We start from the raw sequence: 18376 nt of genomic DNA, 5'->3' as shown, positions 1-18376 counted from the left end.
GTGAAAAGATAACACTAACTTTCCAGACACAGATACAAACTTAAAATTGACTCCAGTTTTATCTGAATAAATTCATATGACTTTTGTTTTCTCAGTTAATATGTAAATTTTCATGTAAAATATATCCAACTAGTGTCTCCATGTAAACTCATGATAGAGGATTACTAAACTGTTTAACATAATTCATGAGAAATAACAGAGTATTCTTGGAATGTTTACATCCCAGATTGAGATAAAGAGCTTTAAGGAAAAATGTGTAGTAAGGATGTCAGCACATCTAGATTCAGTTCTACTAAATACATAACTCATAGAGACATAGAGGATGAGGGGGCAGTCATAGTCTTATACCTCAACATGATTTACAAAATAGTTATCACTTGCACAGTCCACACTTGAGAATATGTTGATTATTTTCTCTTTTTATTTTAATATACTTAACATTGAAATTCACATTCATTTACTCAATGTAAAAACCATATCATGCTATATTTAATTTAAAAACAAAGAACAAGTCTAAGAATTTAATTTTCTTTATCATTTTCAAATACAAATAAACCATAACCATATTTTTTTTTTTAATCACTGTAGCCTGGTAACATAACTTGAGGTTAGGGATTGTGATCCTTGCCCTTGTTGTGCATTATTTTTACCCTACTATGGCTCTCTTCTGGTACCATATGAATTTTAGGACTTTTTTCCCTAATTATGTGAGAAATGCTATTGATATTTTAATTGGTCTTGTATTAAATTTGTATATCAGTATTGGAAATATGACCATTTGGGCAATACTGATTCTGTCTCTTCAGAGGCAGAATGGCCTATCTTTCCATTGTCTGATATCTTTTTTCATCTATTTTTTTCCAGAGTACTGTAGTTATCACTGTAAAGTTCTTTCAATTCCGTGGCAAGGTTAATTTCTAAATACATATTTTATTTTTCATGATGCTATTGTTTTTGTAATTTCTTTCTCAGTTAATTCATTATTTGTGACCAGGAATGCTACTGAGTTTTGTCTGTTTATTTTTTATTCTGCTACAATACTGGGACTCGCTTACTAATTCTAAGAGTTCTTTAGTAGTATTCTTGTGTTTTCTATGTAGAGGATCATGTCGTCAATTGATAATTTGAATTTTTCCTTATATATTTTATATTTTTGTATTGCCTGATTGTTCTTGATAATGTATTGAGTACTATTTGAATACACATGGATCAATGAAACCAAATAAAAATACAGAAACAATCACAATGATATTTAGCTATCTTATCTTTGAAAAGGGGTACAAAATATACACTGGAAAAAGATACTCTCTTTAAAAAATAATGCTGAAGAAACACGCTACCCACATGCAGAAGACTAAATCTAAACCCATTATCTCTCAGCATGTACTAAACTGAAATCAAAGTTGAACAGAAACTCTTAATTTGCTGAAAATTAAAAAGATAAAATTTTAATTAAAAAGATATAATAAACCTCCATAAATTAAAGTTTTATTGGTGCCTTAGTTATTTTTCGCTTTTCATTGAGACAAAATATCTGACACCCAATGATAACAGGGGGAAGGTTTATTTAGCTCACTGTTTGTAGAGATTTCAGTTTATAATAGGCTGGTTCCAAGGCAGGAGAGCACATGGCAGTGAGGCAACAGTTCATGGCAGCATATGACAGCAAAATCAATAACAATTTTAACAGTATCTTTCTATTTCTTTTGTACTCTATCAAGGATCTGCATGCCTTGATAGAGTTCCAATCCATTCAGCAGACTTTTATCTATCAATGTGCCAATCCAACCAGTAGAGATACATTCAAGCACTGTTAAGAACAGCATCACACCACCAACCAATCACACAATCTAGATTCAGCCACCTCTGGGAAAATTGTATGACAGCATAAGACTTTTGAGTGGCATTTAGAAAACAGACCACAACAACTGGGAAAATTGAAAGTTAAGTCAAAATTTTTCAAATGGACTTAAATATATGGGCTGCTTCATCTTCCCTGGGTATCATTAATAGGTAACACTAGAAAAATTTAATCAACTTTTTTCAAAAAGGAAAAGGGTGAAGAGATTTAAGGGAGGAAGGGAAAGACAAAAAATAAATTAAGCTATGTTATATACATGTGATAATTACACATGATGAATGTAATTGTTATGTTCTATAAACTAGTAATAAAATATCATATAATCAGTATAAGCATATAATCATGTATTTCCACATATTTTCTGTTTTTTGTGGTACTACTGTTTAGAAGTGAAAAAATTCAGAGTCCTGTGGTGAAACTCAGCATAGATGAAAGCTCACAAATGTTAAAGGACATGTCTTAGATTAAAGGGCATAGACTCAAAGAGATCTTATCAGGATTCTGAGTTCCAAGTTTACAGTACTTTAAAACACAAGGATTAGTGGCAAGGGATTCAAAAAAGCTGCTTAATACCTTTTGTCTGTATCTGAGTCTGTAAAAAAAGTAGTAGCACTCATAACTCAACTCGCTTCTTTTCTTGACATCATAAGATTCATAAATATTCAGACTCCCAACCAAAAAAGTTTTAAATAGCATTGGATTGCGCTGCTAGAAATAATATTATCAAATCATTTTAAAGGTTTTACTGAAGGTCTGCCTTTTTTAATTAGGTGCTTGTTCTCCTTGAGTGAATGCTGTCCAAATAAAAATTTTTGCCTGAAATATGAAAAATTGCTCAATCAATCAAAGGAAGATGGCTGTGAATCTAACAATAACTGAGTCAACAAGCTCTATCATACAGTATACTCAATACCCAGTGTAACAAGTCAGTATTACCATTCCTTAATGCAATACAAACTCATTTCCTTAAACTGAAATTGCACTGAAATAAAGGGTTATAAATAAGTAGACTACAAATTGATTTGCATGTAATAACAGTGGCAATAAACCTTTCCTGGTTCATGTAATTTTCTACAATATTAACAGAGAGAAAGTTTCAAATCTATTATTCCCAGAAGGGGACTTACCCAGCTGGACATCTATAACACTTGGCTGATTCTCCATGGGGAACAATGGTTTGGGAGGCTTGTCTGTGAGTAAAGCTAGAAAATAAAATGAAAAAAGATAATGGAAAAATTGAAATAAATTATAGGATGAGAAAGATTCTATTGTGTATGATATTTAATGTTTGTAGATTTGATGGTGTGCAAACATTTATTTGACAGTGTATTTATTTGGGTTGTTTCTCTCACCACATAACATCTATAATTTCCCAGCAGAGTTAGAGCACCACTGATTCACTGTGAATAGGCTATTTCAACAGTTAGATTTTCTACCAAGATCAAACTAATAGACTGTTTTGACTGCTTTTTACCAGTCTGTGTGAGTGTGAACAAATATAGATTTAAAAATTTAATCACAGAAACAAATCTTCATTCATATCAGCTTAGTGCACTAAATATTTTCTATAAAACATAATTCCAGTGGACATTTGTAGTTGCATGAACGTTCTAAGACTAAATCCGCCTCCATTCTTCACCCCAACTCCTAAAATAATGATGCAATGGTATCTCTATTAGGAACTGACCAAAATTACTACAGTCATAGTTTTGAAACAATAAAGGATATGGGAGATACAATAAAGGAGAAGAAAGTAAGACTGCTTGGTTGTTTTCAATTTGTGTCTAAGACTATGAACATGGGACCTGCAGAACAGAGAAAGAGAGGTCTGTAGCCTGGCAGATAATACTAGGGAAAGTTATATGAAGAAAATCAATCTTCATATCAACTTTAAGGGGTAGAGAAGATTTCAAAAGCCAAAGAGTTAAGAAGATAAAATTCAAGGAAGTTTAACAACAGAATCCAAGGCACCGAGTAGAAATTCATGCACATAATGTGCTTAAAGGAGAATAGTCTGATGAGAAGGGCTTATATAGAGTTGGATAGAGATCCAGTTGTTCATGATGTGACCATCTTGAATTGGACAGAATAGTATGAACACTCAAATTCTGAAGGATCAAAGATTTGCAAAGGAATTTGGACATAATATGGTAGGCTAGAGCATCACTGAAGATTATTGGAACAAAACAATGACTCAAAAGAAGCTCTATCTAATAACTTTGGAGAGGAAGTATTCTAAGGAAATGCTAGATGTATGAAAACAGTGGAGAAGGACAAAAGTAGCTAAAAGAGGGCAGCAGCAATTCTGACTGGGTAGCAGTAGGGAACAATAATCAGACCAGTTTGGAGTCTGGAAAACATGTTTAAAGGGGGATTGTAACAAATCTGGCAGGCTCCAGGAAAAAGAAATGAGAGGACTTGATATATCAACAATTGTATGTGTAGTGTCAAAGAAACAGCCCTTATATCAAATTATTACTTATATCTTGAATTACTTTAATAGTTTCTGTGTTGACATCTTGCTTCAACTATAAAACCGGAATTTTCCTACTAAAAGGAAATGTTTTGTGCTTCTTTATAATTTAATTCTTGGAAACTAAGCCTAGAATTTGTTTATAACAGATAATGACTAAGCCACTATTAGTAGACTGGCTTAGGAATTGACTGTTGACATGAGGGATGTGCATCTCCTAGTGGCCAGGATTTATAGAAGAGAAAGAAAAACAAGAGTTGATGAGAGGATAGGGATAAAGTTAGGTAAATAGACAAATTTTGTGAGATTCCATAAATTAGTTGTTGATAACAAATAAATATACCAGAAATATATTTATAAATGATATTTATATAATAACATGGGCTTCCTTTTCCTGAAATCTGAGTTGCCTGAAATAATAAAATTTTAGTGAATTGTTCTTGCTTTTACAACAAATCTTTATTGATGACCTACTAGTAAAATAGGTACTGTCCTCACAGAATTGATTTTTAAAACTAAGCAGATTTTGGAACAACTTAGGCAGACCTACAACTATTTTACCTAGTTTTCATTTTATGAATGCTACAGTGAGCCGGGCATGGTGGCACACTCCTGGACTATGGACATGTTTTCCTTGATTCTGTTCTTATTAAATATTAATTATTGAAGTGATATTTATTAATAGTAACATAACTTATAAGTGCCTTACATTTACAAATGGTTCATAAATTTCAAAATGCTTTGAATTCATGTGATGTACAGCATGATGTTAAAATATAAAGAAAGCAGTTATCATCAGGCCAATTTAGATATGAAACTAAATGAAGCATACATTTCCTCATTTAGAGTGCCTTGTAACCAAAATTCCCCATTTTCAGAATGGAGAGAAAGATAATGTAAGTTGTAGGCAAGAAACATGTAGAAGAGCTCAGTTATAAATTAATGGTTTTAGCCTCTTTGAGCCCACACTAATTCACTGTGTCAAAGCTCTGTAGCCAATCTGAATGACTTCACAGTAAATAGCTTAATTGTGAGCCCTTGAACACCTCACACACATACACTTTTAACCCTTAAACCCAAGAATATAAAAATGTGAACCTGCAAAATATCCCAAAATGATTTATTGGTATGGAATTACAGTTTCATATTTAACCCTGGAAATTGCCAAGAAATGCAGAAATTTTGTGATGATAAAGTCACAATTTCAGCAGTCCATATGGATTCTGACCACTAGTGCAGAGACAAATCTATCAGCAACTCACATAATTACATATAGCATTTTCAGCACATGCTGCCAAGAACAGGCAAGCTCATTTCCTTCTTTTTAGACTCTTATCTGAAGCTCACAATAATTATTTGGGAAAGGAGGCAGAGAACAGTCAATTCCACATCTCAACAACTGAGTAGAGATTTATATTTTATTAGAAAACTTATAGTGGACCTTGAAAAGAACTAATTAAAGTCTGAGACAATCTTTGAATTTGCTGCTTAAACTTCAGGCTTTGACTTTAAGAATGAAAGCAAGCAATGAAGTTAGGTACTAATGTTTTGGTCAGCAATCCTTTCCTTGCATGTTCCTCTTTAACTGCTTGTGTTTAATTGTCCTTAAATATAATTGTTCTACTGAGTATACCAGGATACTCATCTTAATGTGCTAGTAAAGCTACTACAGTTACTGCTAATTTCTTTCAAAGCTAGTTTTTATGTTTCACACTAACTTTCCTGAGAGGAATACTCAAAGTAACTCTTTCATTTTGATTGCAAGCAATAGTTGGTGTCTACATGTAATATCAAATCAATTGATGTGAGAGAAAAATCCTATCAAATTCCAGGAACCTGTGTAAGAAATCAGTATAACATTTAATGGGATTGAGTAAATCAATTTACTACAAAGCCCCAGTGTTATATATTGGACTTTTGTTTTGTTTTGTTTTTTAATTGGTGTTATCCTCTTTTATCTTTGGCTTGTCCATTTAATTACATCTGCAAGAGAGACCAAGTGACACAGAGTGAAAATTATTTATTTCTGTGAATGACGTAAGGACCACAAAAAGACACAAAGCAATAAAAGGATACACACATAAAAACTCTCAAAGTCAGTTCAATCTATTGTTGGTATCAATATAAAAAGTATCTAGATTTTTTTTTGGCTACCTTTGGCCTACTTTCTTTTGTGTTTCTGAATTTAATTGTGTAATTTGTATGGTAAAGTCAATGAAATAGAGTATCTAAAATGTACTTTAACATGTCAGCACTTGAAGTTTCATTGGAAAATCACAGTTTTCATCACAATATTTAACAATACAAATCTACAGATCTCTCCTAAATTTAAAGGAGGATAAAATCTGAACTTACAATTAGGGATAGAATGGAAATCATAATACAGTATTTAAAAATTTCCTTCATTTTACTCTCCAGCCTTTCATTATATTAAGCCAAGTTACTTTCCACATTTTCCCCATTAATAGATTATACTGATTTCCAACTCTACATATTGGCTTAAATTCTTCCTCCACATTTGAAAAAATAGTAATATTTATCCACATTTATTTTAGTATCTATTGTTGCTAGTCACACTTCTAAAGAATGTTACACTAGAGTTTATAAAAAGCAGACCCAAAGTCAAGCGAGTTTTGAATCACAAAAAAGAAATCTGAATTGAGTTCTGTTTGACAATGTCATGTTCAAAATGCTCTAAGACCTCGCCCTTTCCTTTGCCATCACAAACCTATCAATCCTCCCAGAAGTCTTCCTTATTAATCATCAAGCAATACTTTCCCCCACTGAGATAAAAATATATTTATTAGTTCTTTGAATCACTCATTTGGCTTATAGTATATAACTGCTTTGAATGCAAATTAATACTTACTATAGATTGGTATGTTTAGTGTTCACAACTACAGTTTTCAGTTCTTGGAAGAGAAAGCTCACACCTCACATATTCCAGGAAATAAAATAGTATCTGACTTTATGGAATAAACACCATCTCCAAATTTATAGCCCCATGATATTTTTTCTCTAAAAATGAGTACTTCCAATATGGTTCTTAGACAACAAAAAACAGAAACAAAGTTCTATAATTAAAATATATCAAAACAAACATCTTACTAGGGAACATTTCAAGGATGACTAGGAAATTTGAAGAATTAAGTTTAGGAACAGAAAAGAAACGAGGCCATATGTAAGCAAAGAGACTACATATTTTTTTGTATTGACAGCACCAATAGATTAAACTGATTTTGAGGGGATTTTTAAGTGTGTATTCTTTTATTGCTTTGTGTCTTTTTTGGTCCTTGTGTCACTTTGATCAAAATACAAAATTAAAGGATGACAGGTTGAATGGACAAGTTTTAAGCTCTATCCATAATCAAGAGAATATACATATGATAAAGAAAAGAATTCCAGAAAAGCAGGTTTTTCTCGGCCTCTGGATTATTAACATGCATTGCCTAATAATTCTTTGTCACAGGTGACTGTCCTATGTATGCACTTCTGGCTGTTTCAAGTCTCCTTGGCCTCTAATTAACTAGATCCTGGTAATACCCTCTCTGAGTTGTGACAACTAATCATTGGTCAGTTATCCCAGGGGGAACAAAATCATACCTGGTTCTGAACCATTGCCTTAAAAGAAATTCATGTCACTTTTGGAAAAAGAAAATGAATACTAAATAGATAAAACTAATAAACATAATAACTCTTTGCTCATTGCCAGAGGTGTATTGTATTAATTTCTATGTGAATGATGTTTTTTGAGGCACAATATTACTAGAATTTCCTGAAGTTATGCAGAAATATTACCTCAAATGCACAGATCCACTACTTCAGACAATTTGATTTATTTATTTATTAAGGTAATGATTTTTATACTAATTGCTTCCCAAATTCTGAAATAGTCACTGGACTTTGTCAACCGGCCACAACTGTTAACTGTGATCTTTCCTTTTTAAAATCACTAAAACTTACAAAACCAGTGTCAAAAAGGAGTCACGATAGCCCTATGACTGCCCCATATGTTTGGGCCACAAGAATCATGGTTTACTGATATTCTGACAGACTGATGATTTTTGTGTAGGAAAACTTTAGAATAACCTTAATGTGAGAAAAAAGTCAAAAGTCTTTATTAAGAAAATTATATTTAGGAAATTTGGGGTCCTATTAATACCCTTAAAAGTTTCCTGTGGTCATAAAGGGAAATTTGTCAATCTTAATGCACTGAGAAGTTTGTGTTACATAAATTGAACATAGAATGATTATGGAACTTATTTATGTTTGAACATATCATAAACGCTATTATTCTTCAGAATATTTTGCATTTTCTTCTTATGTAATTAGGTTTGATGAAAGAAATCCAACCATGGGCACCTAAAAGCACAACACAGAAGAAACTTATCAAAAGTAAGTAACCTAAGATGAAAAATAGACCAAAGAAGACACAAACTCAAGACCGACCCTTTGGGTTTCTAGGTTTGGAAGATTAAGTATGATACTTAAAAATCATGATAATTGTGCATTTTGTGTATGATCACATAAGTTAAGGGACTCTGAAACTTGTAGACTGGTAAGTGAAACATTGTTAATGTATGAGCCCTTAGATTAAGTGTTCAGTGAAATGTGTATACCATAATTCAAAATTAGAAAATCTATGTAGGTTAATTTAGCAAAATATACTCCTTGCCTCAAGAAATAGTTGCAAATAAGTCATTTCAATTATGCCTTAACATGAATTTAAGATATCTGTACTTCCAATTGCAAGTTGCTTTTGAAGTTGTCTCTGTGGAATGAAAGCTTTATTTCCTTGTAGGGAGATACCCACCAAGTATACAGTGGGCTCCAGCACTCTTCCTTGAACACTTATTTTCACGTCAATTTTGGTTAACAATCTGAGTGGCCTTTAATGGAAGTCAATGAAGACAGATGAAATTTTTCTCAAGATTCTGACCAGTATTATTATGAGTGATGTCTCCACTTTGTAATATTTTAGGAAAAATAGTCCAGGCACAATTTAAATAGATATCCATTAAAATCAAGTTCTGTTTTCTCTTTTACCTGCTATTATTTCCACTATAACAAGTTTTATATTTATTTTTCTCATATAAATTCTAATATCTGCTTTATTAATAAAATGAGACAATGATATGGATCATTTATTAACCCTATTTAGTGAAATTATATAATCTCTAGGTGTCACTGCTATAATACAAAATTTGTGACATACAGAAAAAAAATGAAGTCAGTAAGTCCCCAAATCATTTGGAGATTTTTTCAAGCCATTGACGGCTCAACTTTAAGATATTTTGATACACATATCCTGTATCTCTTTGTTTCTCATTCCTTATTAAAAAGAATTCCTTTATTAAGTAAATTACTGATGGCAATAGTTCACATCTTTCTTATTTTTATGTGGAATACAAAATTACTAAAACAAGAGTCAAACTGACAGTGCAGCATATTCAGAAGACCAAATTTCTTTTAAAATGTATATTCTTATTGCAGTAAAATTATTTCTGTCATTAAAACCACTGGAAGTGTTTGCCCTTTGTCATCCTAGAACTTAAGTCAGTTATTGTCTTTGAATAAATAGCGATCTTCTAATAGACAGATGCTAATTTTCTGGAGAAGTTCTGGGACATATACCTGGCCACTGCCCTTGAATAGCTCAGGGGCTCCCTAGCAAATGGCTCAGAATCTGTTCCTTTCTTGAAATTCAATGAATGTGCCTGAGGGTAGTAATAGTCAGAAATACTGTGAAGTTGCCCTGAAGTGCCCTTTTCTCTAGAGCCCATATTTATTTCCACTAATATTTGACTTGTGAGCAATGCATAAGTTTTAAGAAATCTTGAGTAAAAAGGCAGGGGAATTTTTCTCAATGCCATTTGACACAGGATCCTTCTTTGGAGATAAGATTGTTTATACAGCATGAATCTGTCCAGACATAAAACAGTTTTCAAACTTAAAAAGAAAACAACCTTGGGAAAAATGGAAATTTATACAGAAGTTATGACCACAGCACCTCACTCCCTTTTTTTCTTCATGGTGCGTGCTTTTTTTTTTTTTTTTTTTTTTTTTTTTCTATTCCTGCCTTTTCCTTCTCAAGATCCTACCTTTTCTTTTTTGTAATTTGTATTTATTTTATTTTATTTTAAAGAGATTAAGACAAAACAGGACATAACAGACCAGACCAGAACAGAACAATGCAAGCAAAACTATTTCACCAGAAGACAACCCATAATTAACAGTAACTACCACGATGTCTCTTTCTTTGAAATAGTTGAGTATAACTTCCCACCTTTTCTATATAGTAGAATTACTAGGATCCTTATAATGCTGACACCAAAAACTCTGCTTACAGTTACTATTAAAATAATGTACAATTGTGCTTCCAGTTTCCATACAGAATTTAAGATGTAATTAGCTTTAAAATAAATATAAGAAGTTAAGCACAGATGGTCAATTTTTTTTATCTTAAATCATCATGACTTACTGGCTTGTTAAGTTGTAGAAATTTGTCTGGGAAAATGATACCTAAAAATATAAAAAGATACTCAAGGATGGATAATTTCAGATCTAAACAAATGCTTAGGGGTCTTAGTCATTTAGTTTTTTTGACAGATCAGGTAACTTTAAAGTGGAGAGGTATTCAATATCATATTGCAAATTAGAGATAAAACAAAGGACTTACCTACTATGCTTTTGTTTTTCTATTTCCTTTGGTTCTATCCTGTTAATCTCATTGGATATTATTATGTGTGATAGTATAAACACATTTTCTATGGAAAATTGGATAATATAGTAGCCATTGTTCATTCTCTGCCATTTGGTTCTGAAAGCCCTGTAATGCTTTCATTCTCTTGAATGGTTTTATATTGTTTGTTATGTTTGATACTATAGTGTATGAAGCTATGCTGAACTATTCCAAAGAAAGAGACATTATGGTAGTTACTGTTAATTATGGGTTGTCTTGTAGTAAAATACTGTGTTACTTGCATTGCTCTGATCTGATCTGTTTTGTTATGTCCTCTTTTGTCTTAATCTCTTTAAAATAAACAAAAATTTTTAAAAAAGGACTTAAACCCAAGTTTGCTAAATTTAAATCTAATAGTCTTGCCAGTGAACCATGGCTAACATTGATTAAACATACATACCATACCAGGCATTTTATATTCCTTTTCTTATCAAATATTCACAACAATGTGTAAAGTAGGTCTTATTATCCACATTTGACAGGTGAGAAAATTGATGCTCAAAGAGATTAAATTGTTTGCTCAAAGTCATATCACTGTTAAATACATTATGGGCCCAGAATTCCACCTAACTGAATCTCATTCTTGAGTTCAAACTGATAGCTGCTATTCTGTACTACCACCTTTATTTCTTGTTCTTTGACTTAAAACTTATTTGAATTCAAAATACATCCTATGCTTTAATATAAGGATCAGAAAAAATTAACTATACTACTAAATTGATGTGTATCGGGTAGGACTTGACTGATCTGTAGTTATGTCTACACAATTGTACAGGTTGGAGTAGTATGAGAATTCCATCATAGATTACTTGGAGTAATTAATTATTTCAGTCAGATTACATATGCTTATAATTGTATTATCAAAAGGTACTGTATCAAATATCATATTTGTTTAGGGTAGGGATAGGAAGTATAAATTTGAAGATACATAGAATCATATCAAAATACAGTTTAGGAGCAAGGAATGGGTGTGCAGAAATTGTTATAGTAAATAACTAAAAGTAGTACTTAATTGCTTGTTTTAGCTTTTATTGCTACTGTAAAAAGTTACTATGAACTTAGTTGTCTAAAATGGCACATTATTATTATGTTACAGGTTCAGAGGTCAGAAGTCTGATGTGAGTCTCACAGAATTAAAATTACAACTTGGTTAGGTTTGTGTACTATTCTAAAGGTCCCAGGAGATACTTTTTTCCCAGCTTCTAGATGCTGTCCATATTTCTTGGTCTTTAGGCTACTCTGATCATTAAAGCCAGCAAGGGAATGCTGAATCCTTCTCAAGTTATATCATCCTGACCTCTTCTGCCACCCTCTTACACTTTTAAGTTCTCTTGTGCTATGTTGGCCCCAACTGGATAACCCAGGATAATGTCCATATTTTAATGTCAGGTGATTAGCCATGATAATTCCTAATATATTAGGATATAGACAACTTTTCTTCTATGCCTAGTGCTGTGCCACAAGAAGTCATCAAGTAAAATACAAATATAAATTAAAGAAATGGGATATGGCAGTTTGGTAGTTATATGGAACAAGGTACATTGTATGTGTTATATTTTAATGAAATGAACTTTATTGGTCTCATTTCATACACATTAATTTGTAAATTATTTTTTGTATTTCAAACTGAAGTCCATCAAGACAGTTACTTAAACAAGTTGAGTTTTAATAGCTCTATTTTCAGCTTAATTGTTTGTTTATGGTTTTCAAAGTCATTAGGCATTCATAGCATGTCAACATGTTTTGTAATGCAAAAGAGTCAAAAAAATATCTCTTAAGCCAGTTCAGCTGTGGGATGTGCTAATAGTCCCTAATGAGGGCAGGAGACAACTGTGGATGTTAAATAAGAAATGCCTTTTAAATGTTTATGACAACAATAAATTCTAATTTTAACAATATACTTTTGGTTGACGTTAATCATGATGTGATATTTAGAACTCAGAAAGAAACTGTCTTCCTAAGTAAAGAGTCATTCTAACATAAGGACTTGCCTCCTTTAGCATTTACAGTGGAAAACAGACTTGATGTCAATCACAAGGCATTATCATTTTACAATCTTTCATGTCAGCCAATTCTAGATTTGTTTTGAGATTATTAGTAACTCATTTGTTTGCACAAGAACAGGCCAATAAAAGCCTATAAATTGCAAAGTGCAGATATGGAAACTGAAGTTCAAGATGTTAAATTACTCACCTAAGAACTTACCTCTGAAGACTAAAGGCCAGAAATAGGATTTAAATCTCATTATGCTGAGTGCTATTCGGTAGTCTCACAATCTTATTTAATCCGTACAACACTGCTATGATATGAAGACTACTATTATTCCTGTTTTATTATTGAGGAAGTTAATATTTAGAGAGGTTAGGTAACTTGGCCAAGGTTGCCCAGCAAGCACAAGTGGCAGAGCTGTTATTCAAAACTCTGTTTACCTGGCCTTAAAACTGGGATAGTTCATCCTGAATCACTCTAGAATGAATATATAATAGTATTTTAAATTAACTCAGTTATACCAGAATATCTGAAAATAGTTTTACTTTTTCACTTTCATCACTGAAGTCAGGACATGGCCCTTAGAAATCTTGATTAATTTTCCATACAACATCTCTTTGGGAGCTTCTTCTCTGTCTTCATAACATTGATTTGCACTAATTTAATTGATCAAATATAATTTGATGATCTGTGATTTTCAAATTGATTTTCAAGTGAAGGTAATTAAGGCCGCTCACAGTTCCAAGGAGGAAATACAAGCTAAGCTGTTTCAAGTTGTGATTACTGGATGCACAAAAATTAAAGAAAGATAAAAAATATCATTGAATTTACAAAGTACTTTCTCTTTTCCATTATCTCATTAATTCCAACTGGGAGATTACAAAGGTAAAAATGTTGTCTTCAGAAACTGAGATATAAAAGTATAGAAATTTTTCCAACTGGAGTGCAAGTTTTCCAAAACAGGTGCCTCGCCTTTCTGAGTCAAACTCATAAAATTTCACTATAAATGTGGAACTTTAAAGATGGCTCCATACTTTCTGATAGGATAAACACCTCCTAAGCTATTATAGTAATTCATTTCCTGATTTAGCTTTCTTCTAGAAATTTTAGGTCCAATATTCAGAAGCAGAAGTTGACTGAGAATTGGAAAAACATGGTAGACTAATGTTAGACAGGAAAGCATATCTGTCTCTACCTCTAACTCTACCTCTGCCTTTACCTTTACCTCTACCTCTAACTGTATCTCTATCTTCAGTGCCATAGGAAATCTCTAACAACTTTCAAAAACAGCTGCCACCTGCTTCCCACCCCATCCCCTGTTCTAGACTGACACTTACTCTGCAAAACTTTCTAGTATTGATAGAAACACAGGAGTTCAAGCCACCCTGGACTTCTGCCAAATTGATCTGGTGTCTGCAGATGTTTGCACAGCAAACATGCACTTTCTCTGAGAGTATCTTTAGTAAAAAAAAAAAAAAAAAAAAAAAAAAAAAAAAATCAGGTCATATTTGCTTTGTAAGAGACTAAAAGGCTTTTCAAGTAACTTCTGTGGGGATGATTAACTGGAGGTTCAAACCAAGGAAAATACTCCTGGTGACTGTTGCATTAAGTAACTCAGTTTACTATTGTGCTTTTGTCCTGACAGGTTAGTTAAATATCCATGCCTTCGGATCTTTGCCTATGGTCTGCCTTCCCATCAATATTTTTACATGAGCCTGACAGAGCTCACTAATCTATAAACCTGTAGTTTCTAGCAGTCTCAAAGAAGAAAGTAATACTGTTTAGTTCTTGAGTACATAATTTCAGTTCCTGGGACAGTTAAATCTCTTTGTGCTCCCTCACTTTATGTCTATCCAATGTCTGTGATGTTGATCAGCATTGAGCTGATCTTACCCTAATTCAGAGCAGATGGCTGCTTATATGTTATGATTTTATACAGAAAAAACCTCCAAACTTTCAAAGATATCTGCCACTCAATATCTAGGGCACAGAACTCTGTAATGTTGAGGTTGAAAACACAGACTCTGTATTAAGAATGCCTGAGTTTGAATTCAGTTTATTTGCTGTTTGACTTTAATCATGATTTTCAACTTCTTTTGAGACTAAATTTCCTTAATGCATAAGTGTGGTTGATAATAATATCCACTGTTGGGGACTATCATGAGAATTAAATAATATGTTTGTAAAACGCTAAGCAAAATACTGGTTCATAATTTAGTACTTTAGTTCTCAATAAATGATGGAAAACATTTTTGATTTGCCAATTAATGAGAATATTGAATTTTATTTCTTCTTAGGGAAAACATCCAATTTAGTACCCTATAGTGAAAAAATGACTGAAAATTGTTATGACAAAGAGAGAAAGGTTGAAATGACAAGGATATGATACTAAAGGGAAGTTGGGAGTAGGACAGATATACAAGTCACTCTCATTAAGGAAACAAGTATCACTCCCTTCAGAAATTAAAATTTTAAATACCATGAGCTATGACAATACTTTTTCACAGAGATATAGTTCCATATGCCCAGCTCTTTCCTTAGTAAGGGGACAATTGTTCTCTACAAGCTAAAAAAGTCAACCAAAACAATGCATAAAAATGGGTGAAGTGACACATGTGTTACAAGAATATCTATGTCTACACTATACTTAGGCTAAAACATTGACTTTACTGACCCAATCAAGTTCTTCCAAAACCAAAAGGGAATTAAACTGAGTGGCTGGAGTTTCAGCCACCTGCTAGTTTTGCTGGGAAGCAGATAGGTAAATTATTGGTAGATTAACAGAATCTACTTCAACTTAATATAGTATCTTGTATAAATTGGATATTTAAAAGCGATTAAATAGCTACATGGTGTACCTCTGAGTCTTGGGCTAAAACTTGAGACCTTTGTTCTAATGTTGCCTCCATTAATAGGGTATAACATGGTCTTGGACAATTCAGATACCTTTTGTACCTGTTAGGCTCCTCATCATCAAAGTGCAGATGTTAACTGATCTGTGTTGTTGTAGGGTTACTATGAGGATTATAAATAAGAAATATAGATGTCTTCAGATGTATATAAAATTCTAAATATATGAGTCATGGAGCTGAACTTATCCTCCTTACATCACAGTTTCTAAAAATACATCTCAGATATATATGTATCTCTTGCATTTCTTGCCTGGGGAAAATACACACAAGACCATTTTAGTTGCTTGCCCACTGTTCTATAAGATTTTTACATGACAGTACTCTATTTATTGTTTAGTATCAATTGATTGAACTTGAATGAAAGTCTAAATTCCTTGAATAAATGGGAGAAGAATCACTAACTACGTTTCTGAAGCATAATGATGCAGTGTACAATACTTAGACATAACTTACTAGAAGACAGGTACTATCCCACAATCTTAGGTATTTATTCAATGCTATCAAAAACTCTATTTATAAAACAAACTATTAATAGATACATTTTAAAGACAAAAATTGAGGCACTGAGGAGTTACATGACTTGCCTCAGGTCATATAGTTCTCAGAGATGCAATTAAGGAATTTAGGCAAGCTGACTCCAGAATCTTTGTGACATACAGTATAAACTTAACAGAGTTCTGACAAATTTACATCATTTCAATAGTATATATTTATACAGAATCTTATGAAAACTCTAGTCCTTTCATATAGTAATGAGATAACATCTAACAGAGTTCCAAATATTGTTTTGATCTGAGAACAGTTTTAAAAACAAGCTCAGTACCTCACAAGGTCAGTCATTTCAACTTTTAAAGAACTTTATTAAAATGTATTCTTTACATATGGCAAAAATTTATCTTTGTACATTTTACCCATTAGTTATATTTATACAGTCTGGAATAACAGAATAAATATAAATATAAATAAATAAATATATTCTGCATATCAATTACTAAAATATTTGCTGGAAAATTTCTTGATTTCTTTCACCCTCTGACCTTTTGAAAACCGTCCCCTTTCTAACTTAAACATTCTTGGTTCCTTCAATTGTTCATTGTTTCCTATGTGACATGTTTTCTAAAGCCCTTTTCCAACTTAGAAATCCTTTTTGGACACAATCTGATCTGTCAATAAGCCTTTAAATATGGCACAATAAATTGAACATATAATTTAAAATGTCAGCTAAAGTGTAATAGAACCAACACTTCTATTTTTCTGGGCCTTAGCTTTTAGTGATGTGGACTATAATGAAATTGCAATTTTTGGCATCCTTGTCACTTTGCTTATTTTCTTAGCCAAATAAAATCCCATGACTGTACTTTTGCAGTTGGATTTTGGATCTGAATGAAAAACTTTACATTTTTTTTCTGATTAAATGTCATCTGGTTAATTTCAACCCATCATTCCAAAGTACTGAGATCTTTTTGAGTAAGAATTATTTTCTCCAAAGAATTGACCCTCCCACCTTCTCTATGTCCAACAATATGATAAGTATAATTTATATAACATCTAAGTCACTGACAAAAAATGCATAATGGGGAAGCCCCTTGAAAGAGGGATTTCTGTTAGTCAACACTGGTTTATAAATGAATCCTAAAGTATAATGCCTACTTAGTGCCCCAAAATTCCACACGTGACAGACTCCTTTGGCTCTGCCTCACACTCTAAACTCTTCTTTCTCAATCTCAGTAGGACTGTATAAAATGAGAATATGGGTTACGTTTGTCAAAGGTGTTAATAATTTCAATATCGTAACAGAAGATGTTTAAGTCAAGTGTGGGGTCTCTTCTAAGTACAAGTCCTGTGTAACTACACAAGTCACATACCTCTGAGTCCAGCTCTGTAGCTGTACTTTTCTATGCCAGAGTACACTAGCTGTTCAGAAAAATCTCTTTCCTTTTCTTTCTAAGCACATATCTAGTCTTCATATTTTCCAGTTTCCTTTGCAGCTAGGTCCAACTATATATTTGAATTCTAGTCACTGAAACATGAGTAGAAGTGATATGCATCAGTTCCAGTCTGACCATAAAAATCTCCCACACAAGATTTTCCATGCCATTTTTATTCCACAAGCTTCATACATAATAATGTTGGCCTTGGATGTCACATGCTAAAACTAGTGAAAATTTAAACATGAAGGATCCCAGGGTTTTAAATTAAAATCAGTTGCTAGAGTATTGCATGATCAAAAACATAAATTTCTATCATATAGGTAGCATTGTACATCTTTTGAGTCTGCTTGTTATACTTCTAGTGTTACCCTAACTAATGCATTGTCAGATTACTTGAATAATTCAAAGATTAGTTAAAATTAAGATGTTTGGTTAATCTACTGAATAATAATTTTTAATATATCCAGA

General features: G+C 32.5%; 1 protein-coding gene across 1 annotated transcript in view; it reads right to left on the bottom strand.

The window, feature by feature from the left end:
* Nucleotides 1-18376, bottom strand: part of Il1rapl2 (interleukin 1 receptor accessory protein like 2) — a 1287414-nt gene that overhangs the window by 307097 nt on the left and 961941 nt on the right. The window contains exon 6 of the mRNA XM_063246234.1: nt 2989-3063. Within this exon, the coding sequence (XP_063102304.1) occupies nt 2989-3063 (75 nt within the window). The remainder of the gene's footprint in view (nt 1-2988; nt 3064-18376) is intronic.

This window comes from Cavia porcellus, unplaced genomic scaffold, assembly GCF_034190915.1.
Source record: "Cavia porcellus strain 051 isolate PalLab524CR breed Dunkin Hartley unplaced genomic scaffold, mCavPor4.1 scaffold_3, whole genome shotgun sequence".
Taxonomy (NCBI): Eukaryota; Metazoa; Chordata; class Mammalia; order Rodentia; family Caviidae; genus Cavia; species Cavia porcellus.
Note: the sequence above shows the minus strand (reverse complement) of the source record. Positions and strands in the feature narration are given on the sequence as shown.